Source organism: Gavia stellata, chromosome 2 (genome assembly GCF_030936135.1).
Source record: "Gavia stellata isolate bGavSte3 chromosome 2, bGavSte3.hap2, whole genome shotgun sequence".
NCBI classification, from domain to species: Eukaryota; Metazoa; Chordata; class Aves; order Gaviiformes; family Gaviidae; genus Gavia; species Gavia stellata.
In genome coordinates this window covers 41,199,169-41,220,071 of record NC_082595.1, presented here as the reverse complement: position 1 = coordinate 41,220,071, position 20,903 = coordinate 41,199,169, and the positions used below count along the sequence as shown (strand labels likewise).

General features: G+C 41.1%; 1 protein-coding gene across 1 annotated transcript; it reads right to left on the bottom strand.

Annotated features, from left to right (window-relative positions):
* Positions 1-1,283: 1,283 nt before the first annotated feature.
* IYD (iodotyrosine deiodinase) lies at positions 1,284-20,174 on the bottom strand. The gene is made up of 6 exons (XM_009821451.2): positions 20,138-20,174; positions 17,981-18,223; positions 7,655-7,849; positions 5,473-5,632; positions 3,463-3,619; positions 1,284-1,466 (listed from the first exon to the last, which is right to left on the bottom strand). Exons 1-6 carry the CDS (start codon positions 20,172-20,174, stop codon positions 1,284-1,286), a joined length of 975 nt encoding a protein of 324 aa, XP_009819753.2.
* Positions 20,175-20,903: the final 729 nt, after the last annotated feature.

Below are 20,903 nucleotides of genomic sequence, written 5' to 3'. Positions count from 1 at the left end.
AGCTGTACCTCTGCAAAATATTATCCCCTCCCCTTGCTCAGCTGACATAGGTCATGTTAAATAGGACTGATTTCAGACAAGGTGCAGTGAGTTAACTCGAGCAACCCCCAAGGAAGGCTGACACCAATTTGGTTGAATTTGCCTGAAGTTACATGCAGCACAGAGCAGGGTGGGAAAGTATTTCACATAATATAGACAGCTTCAGGGAAGGACTTCTCTCTTCCAGTGTTCTCAGCTTGTGCTGTTGGCGAAGCCGGCAGGAGCCACAACCCCACGAGGGGGCTCTGCCAGCGCAGGTATCAATAACATCAACCCTTCCAGTGAGCAGCTCCCACTGGTGCCCATCCACATCTCGCCTGTAGACAAGGCTTTTAATAGGGAGCATTGCTTTTGGGGGAAGCAGCCTTAAGACAAACCAAAATACACCTGATTTGGTGTGACATGAAAGCACCTCTTGCGTGACAGCGTCTCTAAAGCAGTTTAAATTTCAGGGTGTTAAACTGGAATAGTTGTAGGTATAAACAGGATAACCAGAACAATAGTTCCCTCTGGGCCAATTGCAGTGGAAGCAGCAAATATAGGGGGCATGACTGATAGCTGCCATATGATCTAACTGTGCCTGGAACATGTATAAATAAATGGTAACAAGGAAATTACTTGGATGCCTTGTTACTGCTAGATCTCCCCCAGCTGAAGACACTTACACCCGCAATAGTTTAAGAAAGCCTAGTATAGACAAGGTTTTTGAGATCAATCAATAGGGAAAATGCTACTGTATATGAGAAAAATAGCTTCCTCCAACACAGAACTGAACACAGCGAAGGAGAAGGGGCATTTAAGTAGCACACGCTGATCAAGATAAGACAGCTGAGTTTGACCTCTTTATATCTTTTAATACAACCTCCATTAAAATTCTGAAGTGAAAATAACTGTGTAATGGTAATCACAAAAGTATAAGGAGAATATACATTCCAGTTCAATGAAAGATTTGTCCCTACAATGCATAAGAAAAATCGAGTGACGAAGGTCATCTAAATGCCATTGTACGTGTCACCTGGAACAACTGCCTGGGCTCATTGGTAATAGCACCTATCAAATGCACAGTGCTTGACTGCTTGCTGCTGTTAGTAGAAGCAGCCACTGTGATTAGACTACCACTAAAAGAAATACAGGTGTAAACAGCCAGAGCAGCAGTGACGTAGGAGGACGATACACAGAAACAGCAGCGGGCTGCTGCTTACTAGCTGGCAGCAGGGATGTGCTCCTTTGTTGTGGCACTGGGCTCACATCACCACCATGATATCTTCCAGCGGCTTTCGGGTCAGGGCAGGCACAGTAGCATCTTTCTTGGGATAGCCAACAGGGAGCAGCAAGAGTAGCTTCTCATTTGCTGGGCGCTGGAGCAGCACCCGGAGTTGGGGGCCACAGTTGAGTGGTGTGGAGGTCACAGTGTACAGACCTGCATTCTGCAGCAAGACAGACAGCAACATTGTGAGACAGAGGTCTGTGCTCTGTATTTGGATCCACTACTCTCACTAGACCTGTACACATTCTCCTATTGACTAGCCCAGAAAAGCTGCTTCATTAGACTCTTCTGCAGGTTTTGGAACACCTGATTTACTAAGAGCCTCAACAGTACCATAAAAGACACCTACTTTGCTTACAGAAAAGTACAGCATTTCTCCACTGCAGCAACAGCATAGGCAAATGAAAATAGCCTTATTCTGCCTGACATGTCTGTATATTGTACAGCAGGAGCCTGCCTGCAGTGCTCAGTGTAATGGGGAACCCATGGCTACAGTGAGGTTGAGAGGCAGTTGTGGGGATATCACTGGAATATCATCCCATGGGCTTCATCTGGCTCGTACAAAGAAATGCTTCAGTTCTTGCCCCCACACAGCTGTCAGGAAGATGTCTTACAGCTTTGCAGCCATCTGTTCCTGCTTAGGAGCTGTACCCCACAGGGATAGGGGGCACATGCTCTGCCTCAGAATTTGTCACAGGAGTCTGTTGCCATCTCTCACAGTGGCCAATGTTAGGGTTTACATCAGAACCCCTAAATAAGTCTATGCATCACTCCTCGTCTCATACAAAATCTCATTAAAAAGCTAAAAAATCTGACAAAGAGTAAAGAGCTGACACTATTCCAAATATGATCCCACACCTGAGTTGCTTCCTGAGAGTTGTGCACGTGGATTTCAGTCTCTCCATGTAAAGCAAGCATTTTGGGAGGCTTTGAGATATAAAAGTCAGGCAGGGAGAAGTGCTCAGGCAACAGCCCTCTCATGTTAAGTAGCCTCCATGGTCTTCTGAAGAGGAGAAGAGCTAATAGCAGTAGTGCTGAATGTTACGAGTCCATGGCACTGTGCCCTTTGACATTGTCAATTAATTTCAACGTTGTCAATTAATTTCTAAGAGCTGGGAAACAGACAGCACTATGGAGCCTAACAGTTGGCAGGGAGAAGTCTCACCTGATGGTAGGCTGACTCAGGGGAAAGCAGAGCCTTGTCACTCCTGCTGCTTCTAAGGTGCGGTGACACAGTGCTGGTTCTGCCCCATTCCCTGTGCATTCCCTTTGCTCTCAGCTCCGCAGAGGGAAAATACAAAGCCCTGTGCAGCTGCAGAGCCGCAACACCCCAGCAAAGTGCTTTTGCACTGCTCACTTCTCAGATTTCCCATCCTGAAGATCTTCCTAAGGAACAGCAATGTGGGTAGGGAGGTGTCACTCAAAACAGAGTGGAGAAGAAATGGCAGTTCCTGGTAGGAAATTGGCCTAATATAAGAGGTGGCACCTTGCTGTTATCCTGCTGACAGGCCAACTTAGCAATCAGAATAGCTTCACTGTTTAAACACTTGTGTGAATACATGAGATAAAACAAGCAGAACTGAGCGCTGAGAAACCACCAACAAAATCCAACTGGCTGGTGTCAAACATGCTGAGCTTTAGAAATCAGTTCACTTTCAGAAATGCCCGGAAAGACTAATTGAAATAGTACAGCCTGTTCTGTGAAATATGTCCCTGATTTTTTTTGCAGCATCATATACTAAAAACGATTTGGGGTCAAGCCATTTTTTAGGGATTACTGAAAAGAAGTGGCCAGTGCTGCACTGTACAGCCATGCTTGGGTAATCTGCAGACAGAGTCAGCCCTGTTAGCACAAGGCAGAAACCACAGGGGCTGAAGCCTGTGCTGGGAGAAGAGTGACAACTCTGAAAGTACGCTGCATTACATTTTTCTTCCTGTTAACCAGTACTGAGGTAGGAATCACCTTCTCAGACGTAGGCCTGTGCAGAATAACTTTAAAACTCAAAACTAAGACATATTGCCAGGAATTGGAGTAATCCAGAGGACTGATAATGTTAAAATCTAAACTGGGTTCCACCCTCATTTGGGCAGAATAGTCTTGATATGTAATCCAAACCGATATACTGACTCCCGGTGTGCCGGTTCTGTCAATGTACCTGCAGTGCAGCAAGCAGGATACCACAGGCAATAGAAACACTGATTTCATTGTAGTAGTGGGTCTTCTTTTTGCCATTTGGAAGCTGCCCATATACCTGCTTGAAAATGAGGATCAGATAGGGAGCAGTGTCCAAGTACTCTTTGATCCAGTTTGTTCTGCAAAAGAAAATGTTTAAGACATTTATTTTGCCACCTTTTCACTTTCCCATAAGTCACATTTATTATCTGCAAAGGGGCACTAAAGATACACAACAATTATAGCAGTATACTAAAGCTTATAACACTTACTGCAAAGGATTAAGTATTATCAGCTTAAATAGAAATATGTCTAAAAAAAAAAGCTTGAATAGAGTTCTCAATTTTAACAGATTTGGCTGAGGAGTTGATGCGCTTACTCTGAAGAGTGGAATTGCATAAAAATACGAGGTAGTTCTTCACCTCTTATCTATGAACTGGCCTCATTAGCATTTGCCCTTGAGATTATTTAATTCCCAGAATTTTGCAGACTTGCAGCTCCACCTGTTACCAGCAGTGCCAACTTTTTTGTGATTGCAGGGAAAACTGCTGGCAGAAGAGTTCAAAACTTCTTGGTCTAAGGTGTAAACCTAAATATATTCTCACAGCAAAAAATGTTATTCTCTTTCTGGGTATTTCAGCCCTGTTAGAATTCATTTGGTTCCCAATTTTTTCAATGGCAATATATACAAATATGATGTAGGGTTTATATAAGAATATGTGTGCTTTCTACTGTTCTCACTCAAAATATAAAAAATACTACAGTTTAGTTGTTTACCTAGCACATAATTTTACACAGCACATAAGCACCTGAAAAATAATAACATTATGAAACAAGCAGGGCAAATCAACCCTATAAAGCTTTGCGCATATGCTTCAATTGACAAGCCAAGACTCAGTAGATGTCTTCCCATTGTGTGAAGTTAAGCAAGTCAGTCAGACTTTGGAGGGCATTCGGAACAATTAAATATCGCATAATTCAGCACTTGCATAGGAACAAGCCTTGGGGTTACCTCAGCAGCAAAATTCCCAATGGCTTTGGGAGCTTCATTGTTTGGCAAACAACAGGAAAAAACTGGGACAAGAGTTATGGCCACAGAGGTTACATAGAAAAAAAAAGATGGAGCTAAATGCCTGGAAAAGTTTCAAGATGAAGAGTATAGAATCCCTTTTACTGGAGGCAATTTTATGAACCAGCCACCAAGGCACAATTCTACACGTATTTAAGTTTTTCTTTCCGAAGATGAATCTTAGAAAGATATTAAAAGTGAGAGTAAAAGCGAGAGGGAGGAAGAAAAGGAAAAGGATACTAGAAGAAATCAAGACAAGCTTCTTTTATCACTTCAGTTTTCTAGACTGTGGTGCTTTCAGTAAGATTCCCATCACCTTGAGAATCAAGACAAAGCCATGCAGCAGGAAAGGGTATGCTGAACATCTGAGTCACTTATTTCATCCTTCTTCTGATAAGCTTGAAGCACACAGGCATAGTGAATTTTTCTTTTGTGCGTATCAGTCAGGTGCTGCATCTCACCTGGTCCTTAAAATAAGGCAGCCAAAATTAACATACACAGATAGTAAATTTTTTTTCAGCTCCTGCTGGTGGGAACTCCACTTTCCTCAGACAGGAGTTTCTTCTTCCCAGCTGTACATTAGCAAAAGGACCACAACATAGTGACCCTGGCCACTCTCTCTCTGGGGCAGTCTCTGACTCCACCTTCCTTCTTTTTCTGTGATCAGGAAGTGGGAAATATTTATAGCTGCCTTCGTGAGCAGCACCAGAAAAACAGGGAGAGTTTAAGGAGCACGGACTTGAAAGAACAAGGTTTTTAAATCTGAGCTGAATATTTTCAGTTTGGGTTTTTTTCTTCCTGAAAATAAGGGAAAAAAATGCAAAAAAAAAAAAAAAGCAGCATGACTAAAAGTTCCCGGTATAGTCTTTCCTAGAGCAAAACACAGCTCCCTTCAAACCCTTTAACCAACTGACTTTTTCATACCTCAATCTTTTCAGGTCATTAACCCATCTGTCTCCCATCCTTTTTTTGTAGTTGATTTCTTCTTCTTCTTCTACGATCTCACGAATCTTATGTTTTAAATATGGATCTTGAACTACCACAAAGGTCCAGGGTTCAGTGTGTGCTCCACTGGGTGAAGTACCTTCATACAAAACCAGGGAAAGATGAAAACCCGGTTGGCACAATGCTGAAGGAGGGTGTGCAGTGAGAGCTATCAGCTCTTCTTTGTAGGCTTTCAGGCTGACCAACAGAGCAATGGGAAAACAAGTTCATGAGATGGGAAGAAAAGGACTGATATAAGTTCCGGCAGATAATCTCTGTTCATTTGTTTCTCAAAGAATGTGAAGTCCCATTCAATGACAGATGTTAGTCCTTTCATACAGCCATCTTACAGGAAACAAAAATTAGGGATTTGTAAAAATTCCTTTGTGGTTCTTATGATGAGGCAGTATTATGGTGCAATATATGCACACAGTAATGTTAATGCAAAGCATTATACCCAAGCAACACACTGTCTGATTATGCAACCAACTCTGAGACGTGGTTTTAGCTGAAGGGCAAAACTAACGGCTTTCAGGGAAACAAGGCTAAGCAACCACGCAGGAATCTGTCGCTAACTGACAAAGATGAGGAGCTGCACAATATAGACACCTGCCATGTAACATACAAGTCTGAGTTTGTTGTCCCAAAGACAGCTGGTATATGTAGGTGTGCACATACTAAGTCTGCACTTGCTTACTCAGCCTTGATTATTACACACCAACACCACTGGAGAATATTTTAACTGCCTAGCAGATGAAAGCCAGAAGCTGAAGAATATAGTTATCTGTACAAGCTCACAGAGAAATAGGTTAAGGAGACTGTTCAGGTCTCTCAAGCCCCTCATATGCATTTCAAAAATATTTGAAGGTCTTGTATTTGCTTACCTAAGCACTGATTTCAGTTTAAGAAACACTAAATAAACAGCTTGAACTATCTTTTATATTAAAATGTGTTTATTCTGTGAACTTTGCCTCTCCTCAGGTTTGGGTAAGAACTGATGACATTTATGCTTTGCTTTGTTTTCTTTTCCTCCACACCACCCAAAGCTTTCAGGGTTACTAAGTACTTCATCTGCACTCCAGGCTTGTTGCTTTGCTGCATTTGCCAAAACATGCTCAGTGTTTTAATGACTCCCAGCTAATTAGAGGAAGATGGAGACTCCTTACAGTGCAGTACAAAGCTGCTTGAAGTTTTTAAAGGGAAAACAATGCACATCAATTGCTCAGACTCTCTATATTATTAATCCTGCTAGAGGCTACTGAACTTCTCTCTAAGGCAGCTTGTGAATATTTTCAGTACTAACAGTAACTGGTTCATAGAAGATAAATAATGAGGGTCAAAACCACTCCTGACTGAAGTCAATGTTACTAAAGCAGAGAGGAGATTAGGCCAGGAAATTACAGTAATGATTTGAAACACGTAAGTTCTCAAAAAAAAAAAGGAAAATTATTTTCTGACACTCAAATAACCGTGATCAGGATCCTCAGCATAAGTCTCCAGTCATATACAATAGGGACCTGGCACTGATGCTCAAAGGACTGGAAAAGATTTTTTGTTCCAGACTGAAATTTTCTTCCCATAATAAAGCCCAACCACTTACGTCAACTGAAATATTTCACATGGCTGGGACAATTTCATCAATTTGCTTGGGGGCAAAAAACCCAACAAACAAACCCCATACATAATAAATATCATCATAATGAAGGAAATTTTAAAGTACATGTAGTTTGACATTTTTGAGAGAAAACACTTCAATGTTTCCATTTGAAAGATGTTTCACTAAACCGTACGTGAATTTCATTTTAAATAACATCTTTTAAAGCTTGAAAATGAAATTTTTTATTCCATGCTGTTGAAATGCTCTTTTTCCCTTTTGGGTGCACTGCAAATACAAAGGAATTGGGAATGCTCCAAACCAGTCCCTGACATACAGTTGTTCAAGCTGAGTAATTTCCAATCATCAATCAATGGGTGCTCATTCATTATGGCTACAGGTAAATCTAGGAAAACCGTAAGCCAAATGCCAATTCCCTTGGCTTTTCCACATCACTTTTACACAGTTGAACAGCAATGCTGATCCTTTTTTTTTTTTTTTCAGACCTTGAACCACTCAGTACCATACCTGCTGTCCTGATGACATTATCGATAACCTCCCTGGGGACTGGCTCATCACTGAGAAACCTGACAGACCTTCTCTTATTAAGAAGCTCGTAAAACATCTGTGACCTTTTAATCATTTCGGCCTCAGAATAGCGCTCCACGAAGAAGGGGACATGGGCAACAGTTTCATCAAGTCCTTGCCACTCTTCATCAACCTCTGCAAGAATATAAAAGTGGTTAGGGATTTTTTTTGCTGGAGAATGCTGACTGCATATTTGGCATTCACCACCGTAATGGACTTTGGCCTACATTGGCATACACTGCACTTCTACACCACTGGAAAGGCAAAGTCTGAGGTTCCAGTTGACACAACTCATTGATCCCTAGCTCCAACTACTGAATAAACACCTTGTTTAAATACTGAGAGGCAGGAGGGTCCTGGCTGGCTATAGCAGGTGTGATCCATGAAGAAGTTACAGCCTTCTCCACTTCTGTCCGCAAGCCTGCCTGTAAAAGCAGGTTACAATCTGAAACAGCAGTGAAAAGGTGGCCAACCTTTCAGCCCACTTTTCTCAGTAAGTAAATGTGAACATGTGTGTTCCTTCCTGAACAGTCTAATAAGAAAAAAAAAGCAATTAAACTACTGAAGTTAAGGAGAGGGCTTAGCTACCAAGATGTGTAAAATCCCTCTGAAAAGCTGAATGTCAGCTTCTTCCATATTCATGTTTCATAGCAGAAGCATTACAAGTCTAGGCTCTGCACAAATGTGACTTTGTGGTTAAGTTCTTTGGTTTCATGATACTTTCGGCATAAGAGGAAATGGATGACAGGCATCTATACTTAGGATAACAACATATCAAATGTAGGATATTGTGTTTCTTGTCTTTAATTTAAGAACTCAAAATGGTTCCTCATTTCACTGAAATCTGTCTCTCTGGGGTTTTTTTACACCACAAAATCCATCTTCTGTTGTCTCTGAGATCTTCTCTTTCTCCCCTGTATTCCTAGAATCAGCAGGGATAGCATTTTTTGCAACTATGATGTGGAAGTTAAAGCCATTTAAATTTTGCATTTTGACCAGTCAATAGTGTTGAGCAATCTGCTACATAGAGCTGAGTCAGAAAAAAATATTCCAGTTCTTTTTCAGTCGCCATTAGGCTATTATTCCAGAATCTTAGCTATCTCCAGGGCAAAGTCAAACAGCAACTATTTCTGTGTTTTAGTAGTACGCAGTTGCCTTAGAGACCAGGCTGATTTTTTGTTCATTTTATAAACAGCAGTGAAATATTCACAAGTGTGGGTCAGCATGTGCAAGAGGCTGCAATATATCCAGTTTCATATGTTGAATCTAAACAGAATGATTCTGGTCACCAAACAACATACATTTCATTTTGCATACAAAGTCGTCACCCAGAAAGTTTGTTTTGTTTAGCGTTTCATGCCTGTGCTAAGCACTCTTGGTCACAGTCTGCAAGGACCTGGCTCCATGGTAATGGGAAGCAGTGACCCATTGTAAAAAACTGGTTTTGTGGGCATCTTGCACACTCAAATTGAAGAAGTAAGAGGATGCCTCTTCCTAGCATTCCCTTTGTGGCTTTGTTCTGGTTTTGGCTGGGGAAGAGTTAACTTTCTTCATAGCAGCTAGTATGGGGCTGTGTTTTAGATTTGGGGTGGAAACAGTGTTGACAATACAGGGATGTTTTAGTTACTGCTGAGCAGTGCGTACACAGAGTCAAGGCCTTTTCTGCTCCTCACACCACCCCACCAGCGAGTAGGCTGGGGGTGCACAAGAAGTTGGGAGGGGACACAGCCAGGACAGCTGACCCCAACTGACCAAAGGGATATTCCAGACCATATGACATCATGCTCAGCATATAAAGCTGGGGGAAGAAGAAGGAAAGGGGGGACATTCGGAGTAATGGCGTTTGTCTTCCCAAGTAACCGTTATGCGTGATGGAGCCCTGCTTTCCTGGAGATGGCTGAACACCTGCCTGCCCATGGGAAGTGGTGAATGAATTCCTTGTTTTGCTTTGCTTGCCTGCATGGCTTTTGCTTTACCTGTTAAACTGTCTTTATCTCAACCCACGAGTTTTCTCACTTTTACTCTTCTGATTCTCTCCCCCATCCCACCTGGGGGGGGAGCGAGCGAGCAGCTATATGGTGCTTAGTTGCCAGCTGGGGTAAACCACGACAGGTTTACACTTAGTACAGTAGATTATTTACTATTCAATACAAACCAGCTGACTAGGACTTGCCCTTTGCTAGGATTCTGGTGATCTTCTCTTTCGGAAACATTCACATCCCTTTTTTGCTGTTCCTCCTACACACTCAGTGAAGGGAATACCACGGGGTTAAAGGGCTACGTTTACACTAGCAAGTAGTGTGATGCAATAGGTTGTTGAGAGAGAAGGTCTCCTTCTGCTGGGGACCCAGTGTTCAACATCCTACATGTTTCAGAGTGCTAGAGTAGCTGGGAGACAGTTAGAGCTCTGCATCCTTCCCACCTCTTCTGCACTATGCATGGTACCACAGGATGCCATTTTCAAGGACCACTATGTCAAGCTGGTAGAAGCCAATATGCAACCTCTCCTTGAAGATTCACAGCAAATGCAGTTGCGGAATAGTTTGCAGAGTGCATATCTCTGCCTCTTGCATCTCTGCCTGGTGGTTTGGAAGAAGGTGCAACCTTCAGCCCAGAGGGTAGGGCCCGTGTAATAGAGGCACAGTGACCTTAGTTCAGTTTTACTCAGACAATTGCTGTGAAGATGTGAGAAAGAACATGAGCTAAAGCCATACTGGGTGATAAAGAAAAAAGTAAAAAGTAAAAGTAAAAAACGTTCCACAGACAGAAGTGGAGACAATGATGGCTGGCAGCCAAAGGATTTGAGAGAAAAAGTGATGACCCAAAAATGTATGAAACCCTAAGGGAAAAAACAGGGAGTTGGGAGATGGCAACTCAACAACCCTTTCCAACTTGACTGAGCACTGTCTGGCCAGTAGAGAAATTCAGAAGGTGTCCATTGATATAGACAGGACAGAAAATAATGCAAGCTTTGGGCACATAACCTCTCCTGCAAGCTCCTCTCAAAGGACTTACAGGCCTGGAAGCTGGATGGCCTCCTGCAACTGCCTCGATTGGTCCAATAAAATTAATTCTCCCTCTTCAAATCCATCTTGTGTATAGCAGTACTACAACAAAGATAATCGTGCTGAACTGAGATTTAGCAGTTACAGAGAATGACGTACATTTTAATTTTATCCATAGGCACTCACGTAAGAAGAGTTTCTAAATGGGAGAAATATTTCCCTTTTGATAACAAAAAACTTCCTGAAATCAGCTGAGGTTGTGCATTGTCTATCAGAAGGCAGAATCTGACCAGAAAACTTGAAAGTAGGTATTGGATTAGTGTCTTGGAGAAAATTTCAGGTCAGACTATACTATCTGTGCTTATATTAATGTGCTGTAGTGATCATCCCTATCCATTTTACAAATTTACAATGTTGAGTGTCCTGGGAAATAGAAATAGACTATTTCTAGCCTAGAATCAGTCAAATAAAACTAACTCCAGGACCCAAGATTTTTTATGTGCTCTCACTATTTACTTTCTTATGATGAGGTTTTTATCAAAGTTCAGAAAGTAGGAAATAGCATACATTTAATGTACCATGCCTTTTATTCAGCCACTGATGGAGGAGACTTGGTCTAACCTTGGGTCCTAAGCAAATCCAAGCCCTGCTTGGTCATCACTTTTTCTAGTATTATTGCAAAACTATCAACAATCATTTTGAGTTAGAGATACCAAGACTAGTCTATAAAATAGTGACAAACCTCCTTTGTAAAAATTTTCAAACAGGAGCAAAGGCTGGAGGAAATTTGTGTAATCTCTGTACCTACTTTTGAAACACAAGGAGAGGAAAGTCAGGTAGGTGATAAACCATCAATACATACATGAATGTTGAAGGACAGAACGATGAAGAGTAAGATTAAATTACTTATATGGATGAGGACAGTAGTCAGAGAACTGACTCCGATGATGTACTTAATCCGAAGAGGATGTTGCTTGTGGCCAGTTGAGCGCAGAGGCCTAGACAGCAAACTGGACAAGCTATCAGTGCCTGTACAGGACATGAAACAAAATGTGACAGGGAGGGTAGAATGAAGATGCAGCAACAACAGCAGTACCTGCTTTGATTGTGCATGAAGCATACCAATAAAAAAATAGGTAGTAATTGACATTATGGTAGATTGTAAAGAAATAAAAAAGTAGCATTCCTAAAAAACAGGGTTGTTTTTTGAGATGTGCTGTCTTCTGAGATAGTGTGAAGCCTACAAAGGCCCCCCAAGGTCACATCTAGATCAGGACACATCTTTAAGAGAGAGGCATATTGCCTTAACCACATCATTGTTATGAAGTACATGGCAGAAGCATAGCTTTCCAGGTATAGACCAAAGAGGAAATATTACGATAATACTAGAAACCAGGCTTCCCAGCTGAAGCATCCAATACCTTAATAAAATGACCTGTACTTCTCTTTGCAGTGACTCTCTTAGCTTTGGTTTCAGTGAGAGGGGAGTACATTATAAAAAAAAAAAATGTACCCCTAAACTGAGATTATCAGTTCATTCAAATTAATTGACTAAATGAAAGGGTAAGGAAAAGTAGGTCTATAACTGTGGCTCTCAATTTTTAAGGGAACAAACTTGGGGAAAATAAGGGATTAAGAAAAAATTAAGTTGGAGAACTCAGATTGAAGAATTCAGGGATCAGGAAGCAGAGCGATTTGGCATTTCTTTAAATCAGAGGCATGAAAATAATCTTAGACGTAATTAGTTGAATAAACAACTCCATTAGATGATCTATAGGCAACTAGGAATGGAAGAAAAGGATTAGGTAGCACAGAAACCTGGGCCTTGTAAGTCAGAAAGTATAAAACTTGCAGTATTACCTAAGGCCAAGCTGTGTTAAATTTTGTGAGGTTTGCTTGCTTGTTTGTTTGTTGGGTTTTTTTCTGTGTAAGTAGAAGAGAAGAAAAGAAGTGAAGCTGCTATGTGGTCTGGATGAATAATAACATGATGAAAGAAGACACGTACTTTCAAAGATGTTGAACATGGGACAAAGATGAGGTAACTAGTGAGAATGAAAGTATGAGAATCACCATACCTGAGCTTAAGTTTTGTAAGCAAAACTTAAAAACCTTAGTGCACTCAAAACAGGAATACTGGCTGAGGCAGAAGAACCACCCAGAAGTGAGAGAACTGACACACAAAACCAAAACTTTCCTGGCAATTTTTTTTTTTTTTAAATGATAAATTCATCTATTATTTATTCTCTTCCACCATGTGTCTACCATCCATTCTTAGCAGTTAACATTATCCATATGCTAAGCTAAAATCATTATCAGCACCATCTGTTTAGTGCATGCTCTCTATATCTTTAATTGCTGTGTTTGGACATATTCCTGCTTGTACAGTCACGTTATACAATACTACAAATGCTTTGTTTACATCTCTGTGTATTCCATCATTTGATGGACAACAGACATCCTGGTAGTCAGTCTATTATCTTGTTAGCGACATTCTCAAGATTGCCATCAATTCTGTTTGTACATTTGCAATAGTCATCAGGCTTCCTCCTTTTTAAGCAAATCTGAAATGATTTGGCTCAGATATCCCAAGTGAAATCTCATTTTAAAAGTACTATTTCTCTAACTCTATCAGAAATTCCTCTCTGGATACATTTTAGGACAATGTTTGTGTTCTTCCCAGCAGTTCATATGGGAGGTTATAATCAGCCTACAAATCATGTAATAAATTTTGCCTCAGTTTATAGCAAAAATTCTCACCATGAGTTCCTAATAACAAACTCACACTGAGTACAATGACTTGACATTTCATTTCTGTTGGCCATTTATTTTACCTACACTGATACTTCCCTGCGTTGTTGGTTCCCAGTTTAATGTCATTGAAAAATTTCACTTATACGCTCCTCGGTTTTATGGGGAGACCACAAGATAATATTAACAATTCATCCTGAGACTGATCCTTGAGAAACCTCACTAGTAACCTCAGTCTAGACCAATGTGTTTGCCTTCCAAACCAGCTCTTTCAGTTTCTTCTCTAAGGAATTGCTTTCTAAGCATAGAATTCCTCTCCAATCCTCTTTTCCAGTGTAAAGATAGGATGCATAGGAAAACAATTAAATGTATATAAAGAAAGCTTTCAGATCTTTGGACTTAAAATGCTGGGCAACTGACCTTGTGGTTTTTTGCTTGATGAATGGCAGACTGCTACATAATCTGCCACTACAGGAATCCCAGCAGTGAATCCAATCCTGAACTGAGTGCGTGGCTAATAGGGAACTAAAAGAGATGGAGTGCCTTACTAGTGGGTTATAAATAGTGGTTAGCAAGCTGATCCTGGAAACCCCAAGAGCTGGTCAAGGGTCTTAAGAAAAAGAAGTATCAAGTGGGAGAGGCAGACCCTGGAAGAAAGAAGCCAGCATCAAAATATTGTGAAAATTACCTCAAACTGGAATATAGTTGCAGAAGGTTTCTTAAGATCTTCTGAGGAATGGATTGGCTGTTTTACAAAGAGAGTTGCTTGCTTACCTAGAAAAAGGAAAGCTGAGAGGTAATCTGATTGCTGTCTGTAAACCACAGGATGGTATACACCAGGGCAGGAAAAGTGTCCTTTAAACTAACAAGCGGATGGAACAGAAAAAAATGGGTATAGACGAGTATTAAATAAGTTCAGGCAGCAAGCAGAGGAGGATTTTTAACCCATAGTACAAAGTTCTGGAATAGCCTTCCAGGAAGGTTAAAGAAACAGGGTTAAAAAAAGGCCAGTTTTCAAGTTCATTCATCTGATGACAGAGGCTGGAGGTGTCTGCAGCAGCAGGGAGATAAACGCAATGATGCACCATGTCCATGTAAGTCCTCTGTTCCTAAATGACACAAAATATGAACTGTCATTGATTTGGAAAACTAAATTGCTACTGCCTCATTCATGTCAGTAGTATTATTAAAAGATACGGGAAGCCTTTGAACTTGGGGAGAGGAGAAATACTTCTAAGTGGGAGAGGTCTATTATAAGAAGTATCACAAGCAATGACCACTGCATTTTCAGAAGAGATTAAACATTTGGGCCTTTGCATATTGCTTTATAGTCCTTAAGCAGAGTACGTCACCAAACAAAGTCCCCACAATTAAATAGGTAGTAATAAAATGCTTTTGCTAATAATCTCTGCAACTGATCCCCAGAGTAACAAGGATACAAATAAAATTCATTCTCATCCTCCACACCACTGTAAACTGTGTCTGTATTTACATAATCCACCAACTGAATTGATCTGAATATATGACCAAGATAGTGACTTATGTTTGTTCTTGATTTGAGCCTAACAGGTGTATTATAGTGATTAATTGGGGAAGGACATGGTTTCAGTACCAATATACACTAAGCTCCCGGGGCTAAAGACTGAATCATTTGCCAGAAATTGTCTTTGCAAGATCTAACCGTGTAAACCTGAAGCAGTGGGAGACGAGGTACCACTGTTTTGGGATCAGATGCCCACCATTAGCAGAGAGCCCTTGTGACTCATCGTTCAAGACAAGGCTGAAGAAACATCTTTTTCGTCTGTATTTGATTGATAAACACACATGGCCCAATGCAAGACACAGCCAGATATACACACATACAGGCCATTCTTGTCAATCCACAGCACAACAATCTCTCATTCTGGTTCTCATAAATGAAGGAAAAAGTTACAGGACAGATGGGTATGCAAACAAATCTGAAATACTGCCAGCTAAGGCATTAAACAAACGGACTGAGTGAATGCTTTCCACTTAACCAAAGAACTGGGTTTCTGGCTGCTGTGAGCAACATCCTTCTCTTCAGCTGCCAAAAGCATAACACAGACAAGCTTGGGAGCACTTGGCCTCCCCCTTCTACCCTTCACTGCCAATAAGTGATTCTACTGAGCCTGCCCAAGCAGTTCAGCTAATCATACTGAATGCTTTGCTGCTCAAAAGTATGCCCCTCTCAAGGTAAACATCCCTGCTGGAGCCACTTCAGGGAAGGTTCACAGGTCTGGTGTCGCCCGAGTAAGCTCAGTGCTTTTCTTACAGAGCGCCTTCACTCTCTTGGCAAAGCACCCTCACTTTGGTCCTGGCCAGGTATTGAAAGACGTGATCTTCAGCTGCCCCTTCCTGTCAGGGGGCTGTTCAAAATTCAGCTTGTTCACCTACGGCAACCCTAGATTTTAGCTTCAGACAAGGCCTTAAAAATGTTTCACCTCACCTAACTCAAATTCTTTTCAGAGGAACTTCATCTTTACACACAAGCCAGCTTGAGACTTTTAAGTAGAAATGAGCTTTTCTGATAAAGTAAGATACATTAGCAAAGCAGCAGAATTTACACTGCAGGTAAAATATCCTTTGCTATTAAGAAAAATCTCTGTTTACATCCATGTTTCCATTTCAGCTTCTAGTGCAGTCAGTGAAAATTTTAATACTGACAACAAGGTGAATATGTTTGATCCTTAATTACAGCATTAGCAGAGTAGCAGATCCTTACCAACGTGGCCATATTCTCTTCTCACTTAGTCTGGGTTTTCCCCTGTTGAAGAAAAACTTCCCTAAGCATTATGCAATTAGTTGAATTTTTCTGGAGGTAAAAGACATGCCTGTTTTGCAAAGATGTTGGTTTGAATCACATACCGTTAAGGGAAAGATGATGTTTTGCTGTTAAAAGCAACATAGCAAGAAAACCTGATTTAATGTTGGATGACATGGTACATTGAGAAAGGTTTTATTTAAAAATAAATAATTCTCCTTTTAGCAACAGCACAAATGTGTCTATCTACCTGTCAATTTTTTGTAAGCAATTTTAAACTAGTAGTTTTGAATTTAGCACCTGAATAAAAGGAAAAACAACTAAGACATAAAAGAATAACATTTTATATATGGAGTTGTGGCAGTAAGACTTCTTGTTAAGAGCGAATAGGTTTGTTTATTTAGAGTATCTAAATTTTTAAACTGATAGAAATGGCTGTACTCAAAGATGTCACTGATAGTTCATAGATTATCGCTTCAACTACCCACAGGGATTTTAATTTGTAGCAATTTAACTGAACTAGTAAGCCATTAGTGACAAAGGAAATACAGGATCATTTTATACAGAATCTATTTTGCATTGAACAAAGGAGCTTACAACATACGAACTATTTTTTAAAGATATTTTGTATATTTGGGAAATAGTCAACATGGTTTACAATTTTCCAAGTAGCAACTATTTCTGGAAACTGATACACAATACTAACCCAAAGTACACTGAACACTGAGAAATAGAGAGAAATAATGATTCTTAGAAGTAGGTATATGTGCAGAAAAACAATATAAGTGTCAAGATTCCTAGAAGCGGACTCAGGGAATGTGTTGTTATGGGACAAAAAAAACCACACAAAAAGCCTTTGAAACCAGCTTGAGAAAAAAAAGCTGTATTAGCTGCAAGTTTAAAAACTTCATAGGAACAGAACTCTGTACATTTTTATTTCACAAGGAAATGAAGGGAGCTTATGGAGGATAGTCAGGAAGCAAAAAGAAGGAAAGGCACATTTTGTGCTCAGACTTTTGTCCAAGCTGTGCATCAGAAATCACTACTGAAAAGAAAGAGGCATTCTGTACAGGTTCAGATAGGCAGTTGAGTGAGCAGAGATTAGCATCATCACCACATTTTGTTTTTAAATATTTGATCAACATATCTTCCAAATGATCCCAGTGCTAATCCAGCTAAAGCTCTCATAGCCATTCTCAGAAGTCACAAATGGAGGACTTTTGTAATAACTGTAATAAATCCATTTCCAGCTTTTCTGGGGTGCTGAGACCAAATATCTAGCACTGGATGGTAAAGTGGGATGAGATGTCTACAAAATCAGCTTGCAGGTAGAAACTCTCTGCTCAGGTTTTCCCTTTGCTCACACTAATGAGGCCTGGGAAGAGGCTGGGGTGACTTCAGCAGTAGCTCCTTTCTTTCTCTACATTGCCCATAGAGTCCCTCATAGGTCTGAGATCTGCTGTGCAGAGGGACAGACAGCAGTCTTGAAAATGCATTTTCTTTTTGCACTCTGACCTGTGGGATCTGGAGGAAACAGAGATTTACACCAAGGGTGACATGACATGAGGACAGCCTCCTTCCAGGGAGCTGACAAGCTCAGAGCACAGCAGCAGTGGAGCACTATGCATTGCTATCACTGTGGAGAAATCCAGAAGATCAGATCTCCTTTATTCATATCAGCAGATAAAATTCAAACAACAAAAGTGCTCAGATGGATAAGATTTTTCTTACCTTCTTCTTCTAAGCAGTGGTCAGTGCCATCTTTTAAATCTTCATCAACCCATGGGTGAGATAGAGGCTTGCTTTTAGTCTCACTTTTTTCCGTCTCTCGATTAGTCTTCTTCAGTATTACCCCAATCAAAACACATATAATGGCTATAAAGACTGGGGTTAGGGAAGAAAATAGTGCCATGACTACGGAAATGTGGAGCTTTCCTTCCAAGTTCAGTAGTTTCTCCTGAAAAAGAGAGGATGAAAAGGGAAGAGCAGAACAGCAGTAAGCAGAAAGGGGTGGACCCAAGGTTCAGTCCTCAACCCTATCCCACTTCTACTTTTCAGCCACCGCCCCCACAGTCTCATCTGTGATGTGCTTCTGCTGTTAAGCAGACACAGGTTTATATATTTCCTGGGAAGAAACTGCTTATAAACAGCAAGCAGAAGCACTGACCACATACAAATACATAAATGCTATCCAGTGCAAAATAAACAAATAAATAAAAAGATCTTCCAAAACCCCAGACTAAGGCAAAACACTTCTCCCCCCTTATTTTTATTGTTACGTTGATCCCAGTAATCTTGCTTATAACAATGGTTATGAGAAAGAGCCAAGTGGGAATGTGACTTTTAAAAAATGATGGCATCTCTTCAATGTTTAACTCATAAAATTAGTCATATTGCGTGTATCCCAGGAAATCAGAATATCACCAATTGAGTATCAGCTTGCAGCGTCACCCTTGGCTATGTAAACAGGTCGATAAAACAGATAAGTAAAGTCATAGCATTACCTCCGTAAGAAGCGTGAATGAGATGTTTCACAGAACCCTGTATTCATCCTGGATGTTCTGGGGGAAGAAAAAAGGAAAAATGCAGGGAATCAAAACAAGAAATATCTGAGGGCTGAAAAATTTATGCTGCAGTGAAATTTAAAACTGTGATTCAGCTTTCTTATGAAAGGAAAGATTAAAAAGTGATAGGATCCCGGTCTAATCCAAGAATGGTCACTGTCTAACTGCTTAACCCATTTTTTACCTCAGCCAGCTGCTTGGGAACTGAATCAACACAGCGGCACTGGTGTCTTTATCTGGGACTGCTGGGACATACTGGATAATGAAATGCCAGATGGCAGTGGGTGCTGAGGGGTGTGCTGGAGAGCAGTGTACAGGGGTACTGACGACATGCAGTCACCAGCACCCATCAGCATTTTTTAGCGCCGGCTAAGCACCAGGCCTGCCAAGCCTTATCTCATGCTGCACAGGGCCAGCTCTGAAGTCTCTGCATCCATGGCAAGTTAATCTGCATTTTGGATAAGCCCTCCCCAGAATAAGTGGGAGCAGTTCGTGGCTGTAACCGTTCCAGAAGATGGCATGTCCCAGGGCCCTGGCACGTCACGCACTGCGACTGGGACCTGCCTGGGGGGCATTGCAGGTCCTGCCTAGGGCACCTCCTGTTTTCTTGATGTGGAAACCAGGGCACACAGGGGAGAGAGAAGTTGGGGTATGCACAGGTTTCATCCTAACAGGTTCTCAGTCCATACCTTAACCACTCACGTCTCTCACCCACTGGTTTTGCAGCACTGGGCACACCCTTATTGGTCCCATTTGACACTGCCACTCCAAAGCCTCCCTACCTTCTCATGCTTCAGTAAATACTGCTGGCTGCCTTGAAGAAGGGTCTGTGTGTCGGGAATCACAGACTAATGATCACCGTGGTGCACAAGAAGAGGAATGGGTGGCCATACTGGTTGGCCACACACAATGACAGTCTGGCTGACGGTCTGTTCATGTATCCTCCTTTAATACAAGCTCCTTGTGTTAAAAGGGGCAAGACCAAGCAAATTGCTCAGCTGTGCACATATTATCTAGATGTACTCAGAGGCAAAATGAAACTGCCTCACAACTTGTACCCAGGCTGGGCTTTCTCAGCTGCCCAGCTCAGATACAGAATAAATACTTCACTGTTGTTGAAGTGCATCCTACCCAATACACAGTCCCTGGGTCCAAGTAGGTCCTGGTCCTTCCAGGCAATGTATGGGATCTGTGTAAGAAGTGTACCCCCAGAACCAGCCAAATGCCTGCATAAGTCCAGAGATGAAACAAAATGACATGCCAAAGTTGTGCTTAGATTTCTAATCTAATCCAGTAAAGTCAGCAATAGACAGGCATCTACGTCTGGCTAAGAAGGCAACCTGCTTGAAAACCCGAGCCATGAATCTTCTCTTTCCTACTTTCTAGTCAAGTTGTGACCTGGGACATGTGCTTGGATCATTGATCTTGGGCTGCCTGGAAAAAAAAGCCCCAAAACCCATGCCCTGTACAGGAATGGAAAGGACAACAACTATCATGTGGGAAAAAGAGTTAAATTTATCCTCTTTCTCCTTGATTTAGAGCAGATATTTAAACTCATTTGTCCTGCTGCTGGCCATCCAGTCATGGGGAGAGATACCTCACCAATCCCAATTAGAAACATTAAATTTGTTCCTATGAGTAGAATAGGGTCCTGCAGTTTCATCAGACACATTTTCAACAGCCTACTTTATGGCAAGGAAGGAAAAAGGAATGTGGTCTGAATGGCACTGACTGTTTCTCCCACTTCTCCCACAGGGAATATATTCTTGTTAACCTTGAATATTCACATACACATAAATTTGGATCTGGATGCTTTGCAGCTGAGAATCCATCCTGTGGAGAGACAGGTCCGTGCTGAAAGAGCAAGAGAAGCAATATAGAATATTGAATGTTATTATGTAAAATAACTACCTCTATTTGCAATACTGGGAACTTTGTAATCTCTCACTCTTCTGGAATAACTTCGACTTTCTAAGAGGTGATGAGATTAATTTTTATCTTGTAGAGCAGAGAAAGAAAGCAAGCTAAATAAAAGTCCCTTTGGCATTAACTTAAGCAAAATCTATATTTGATGTTATATATTCAGGACT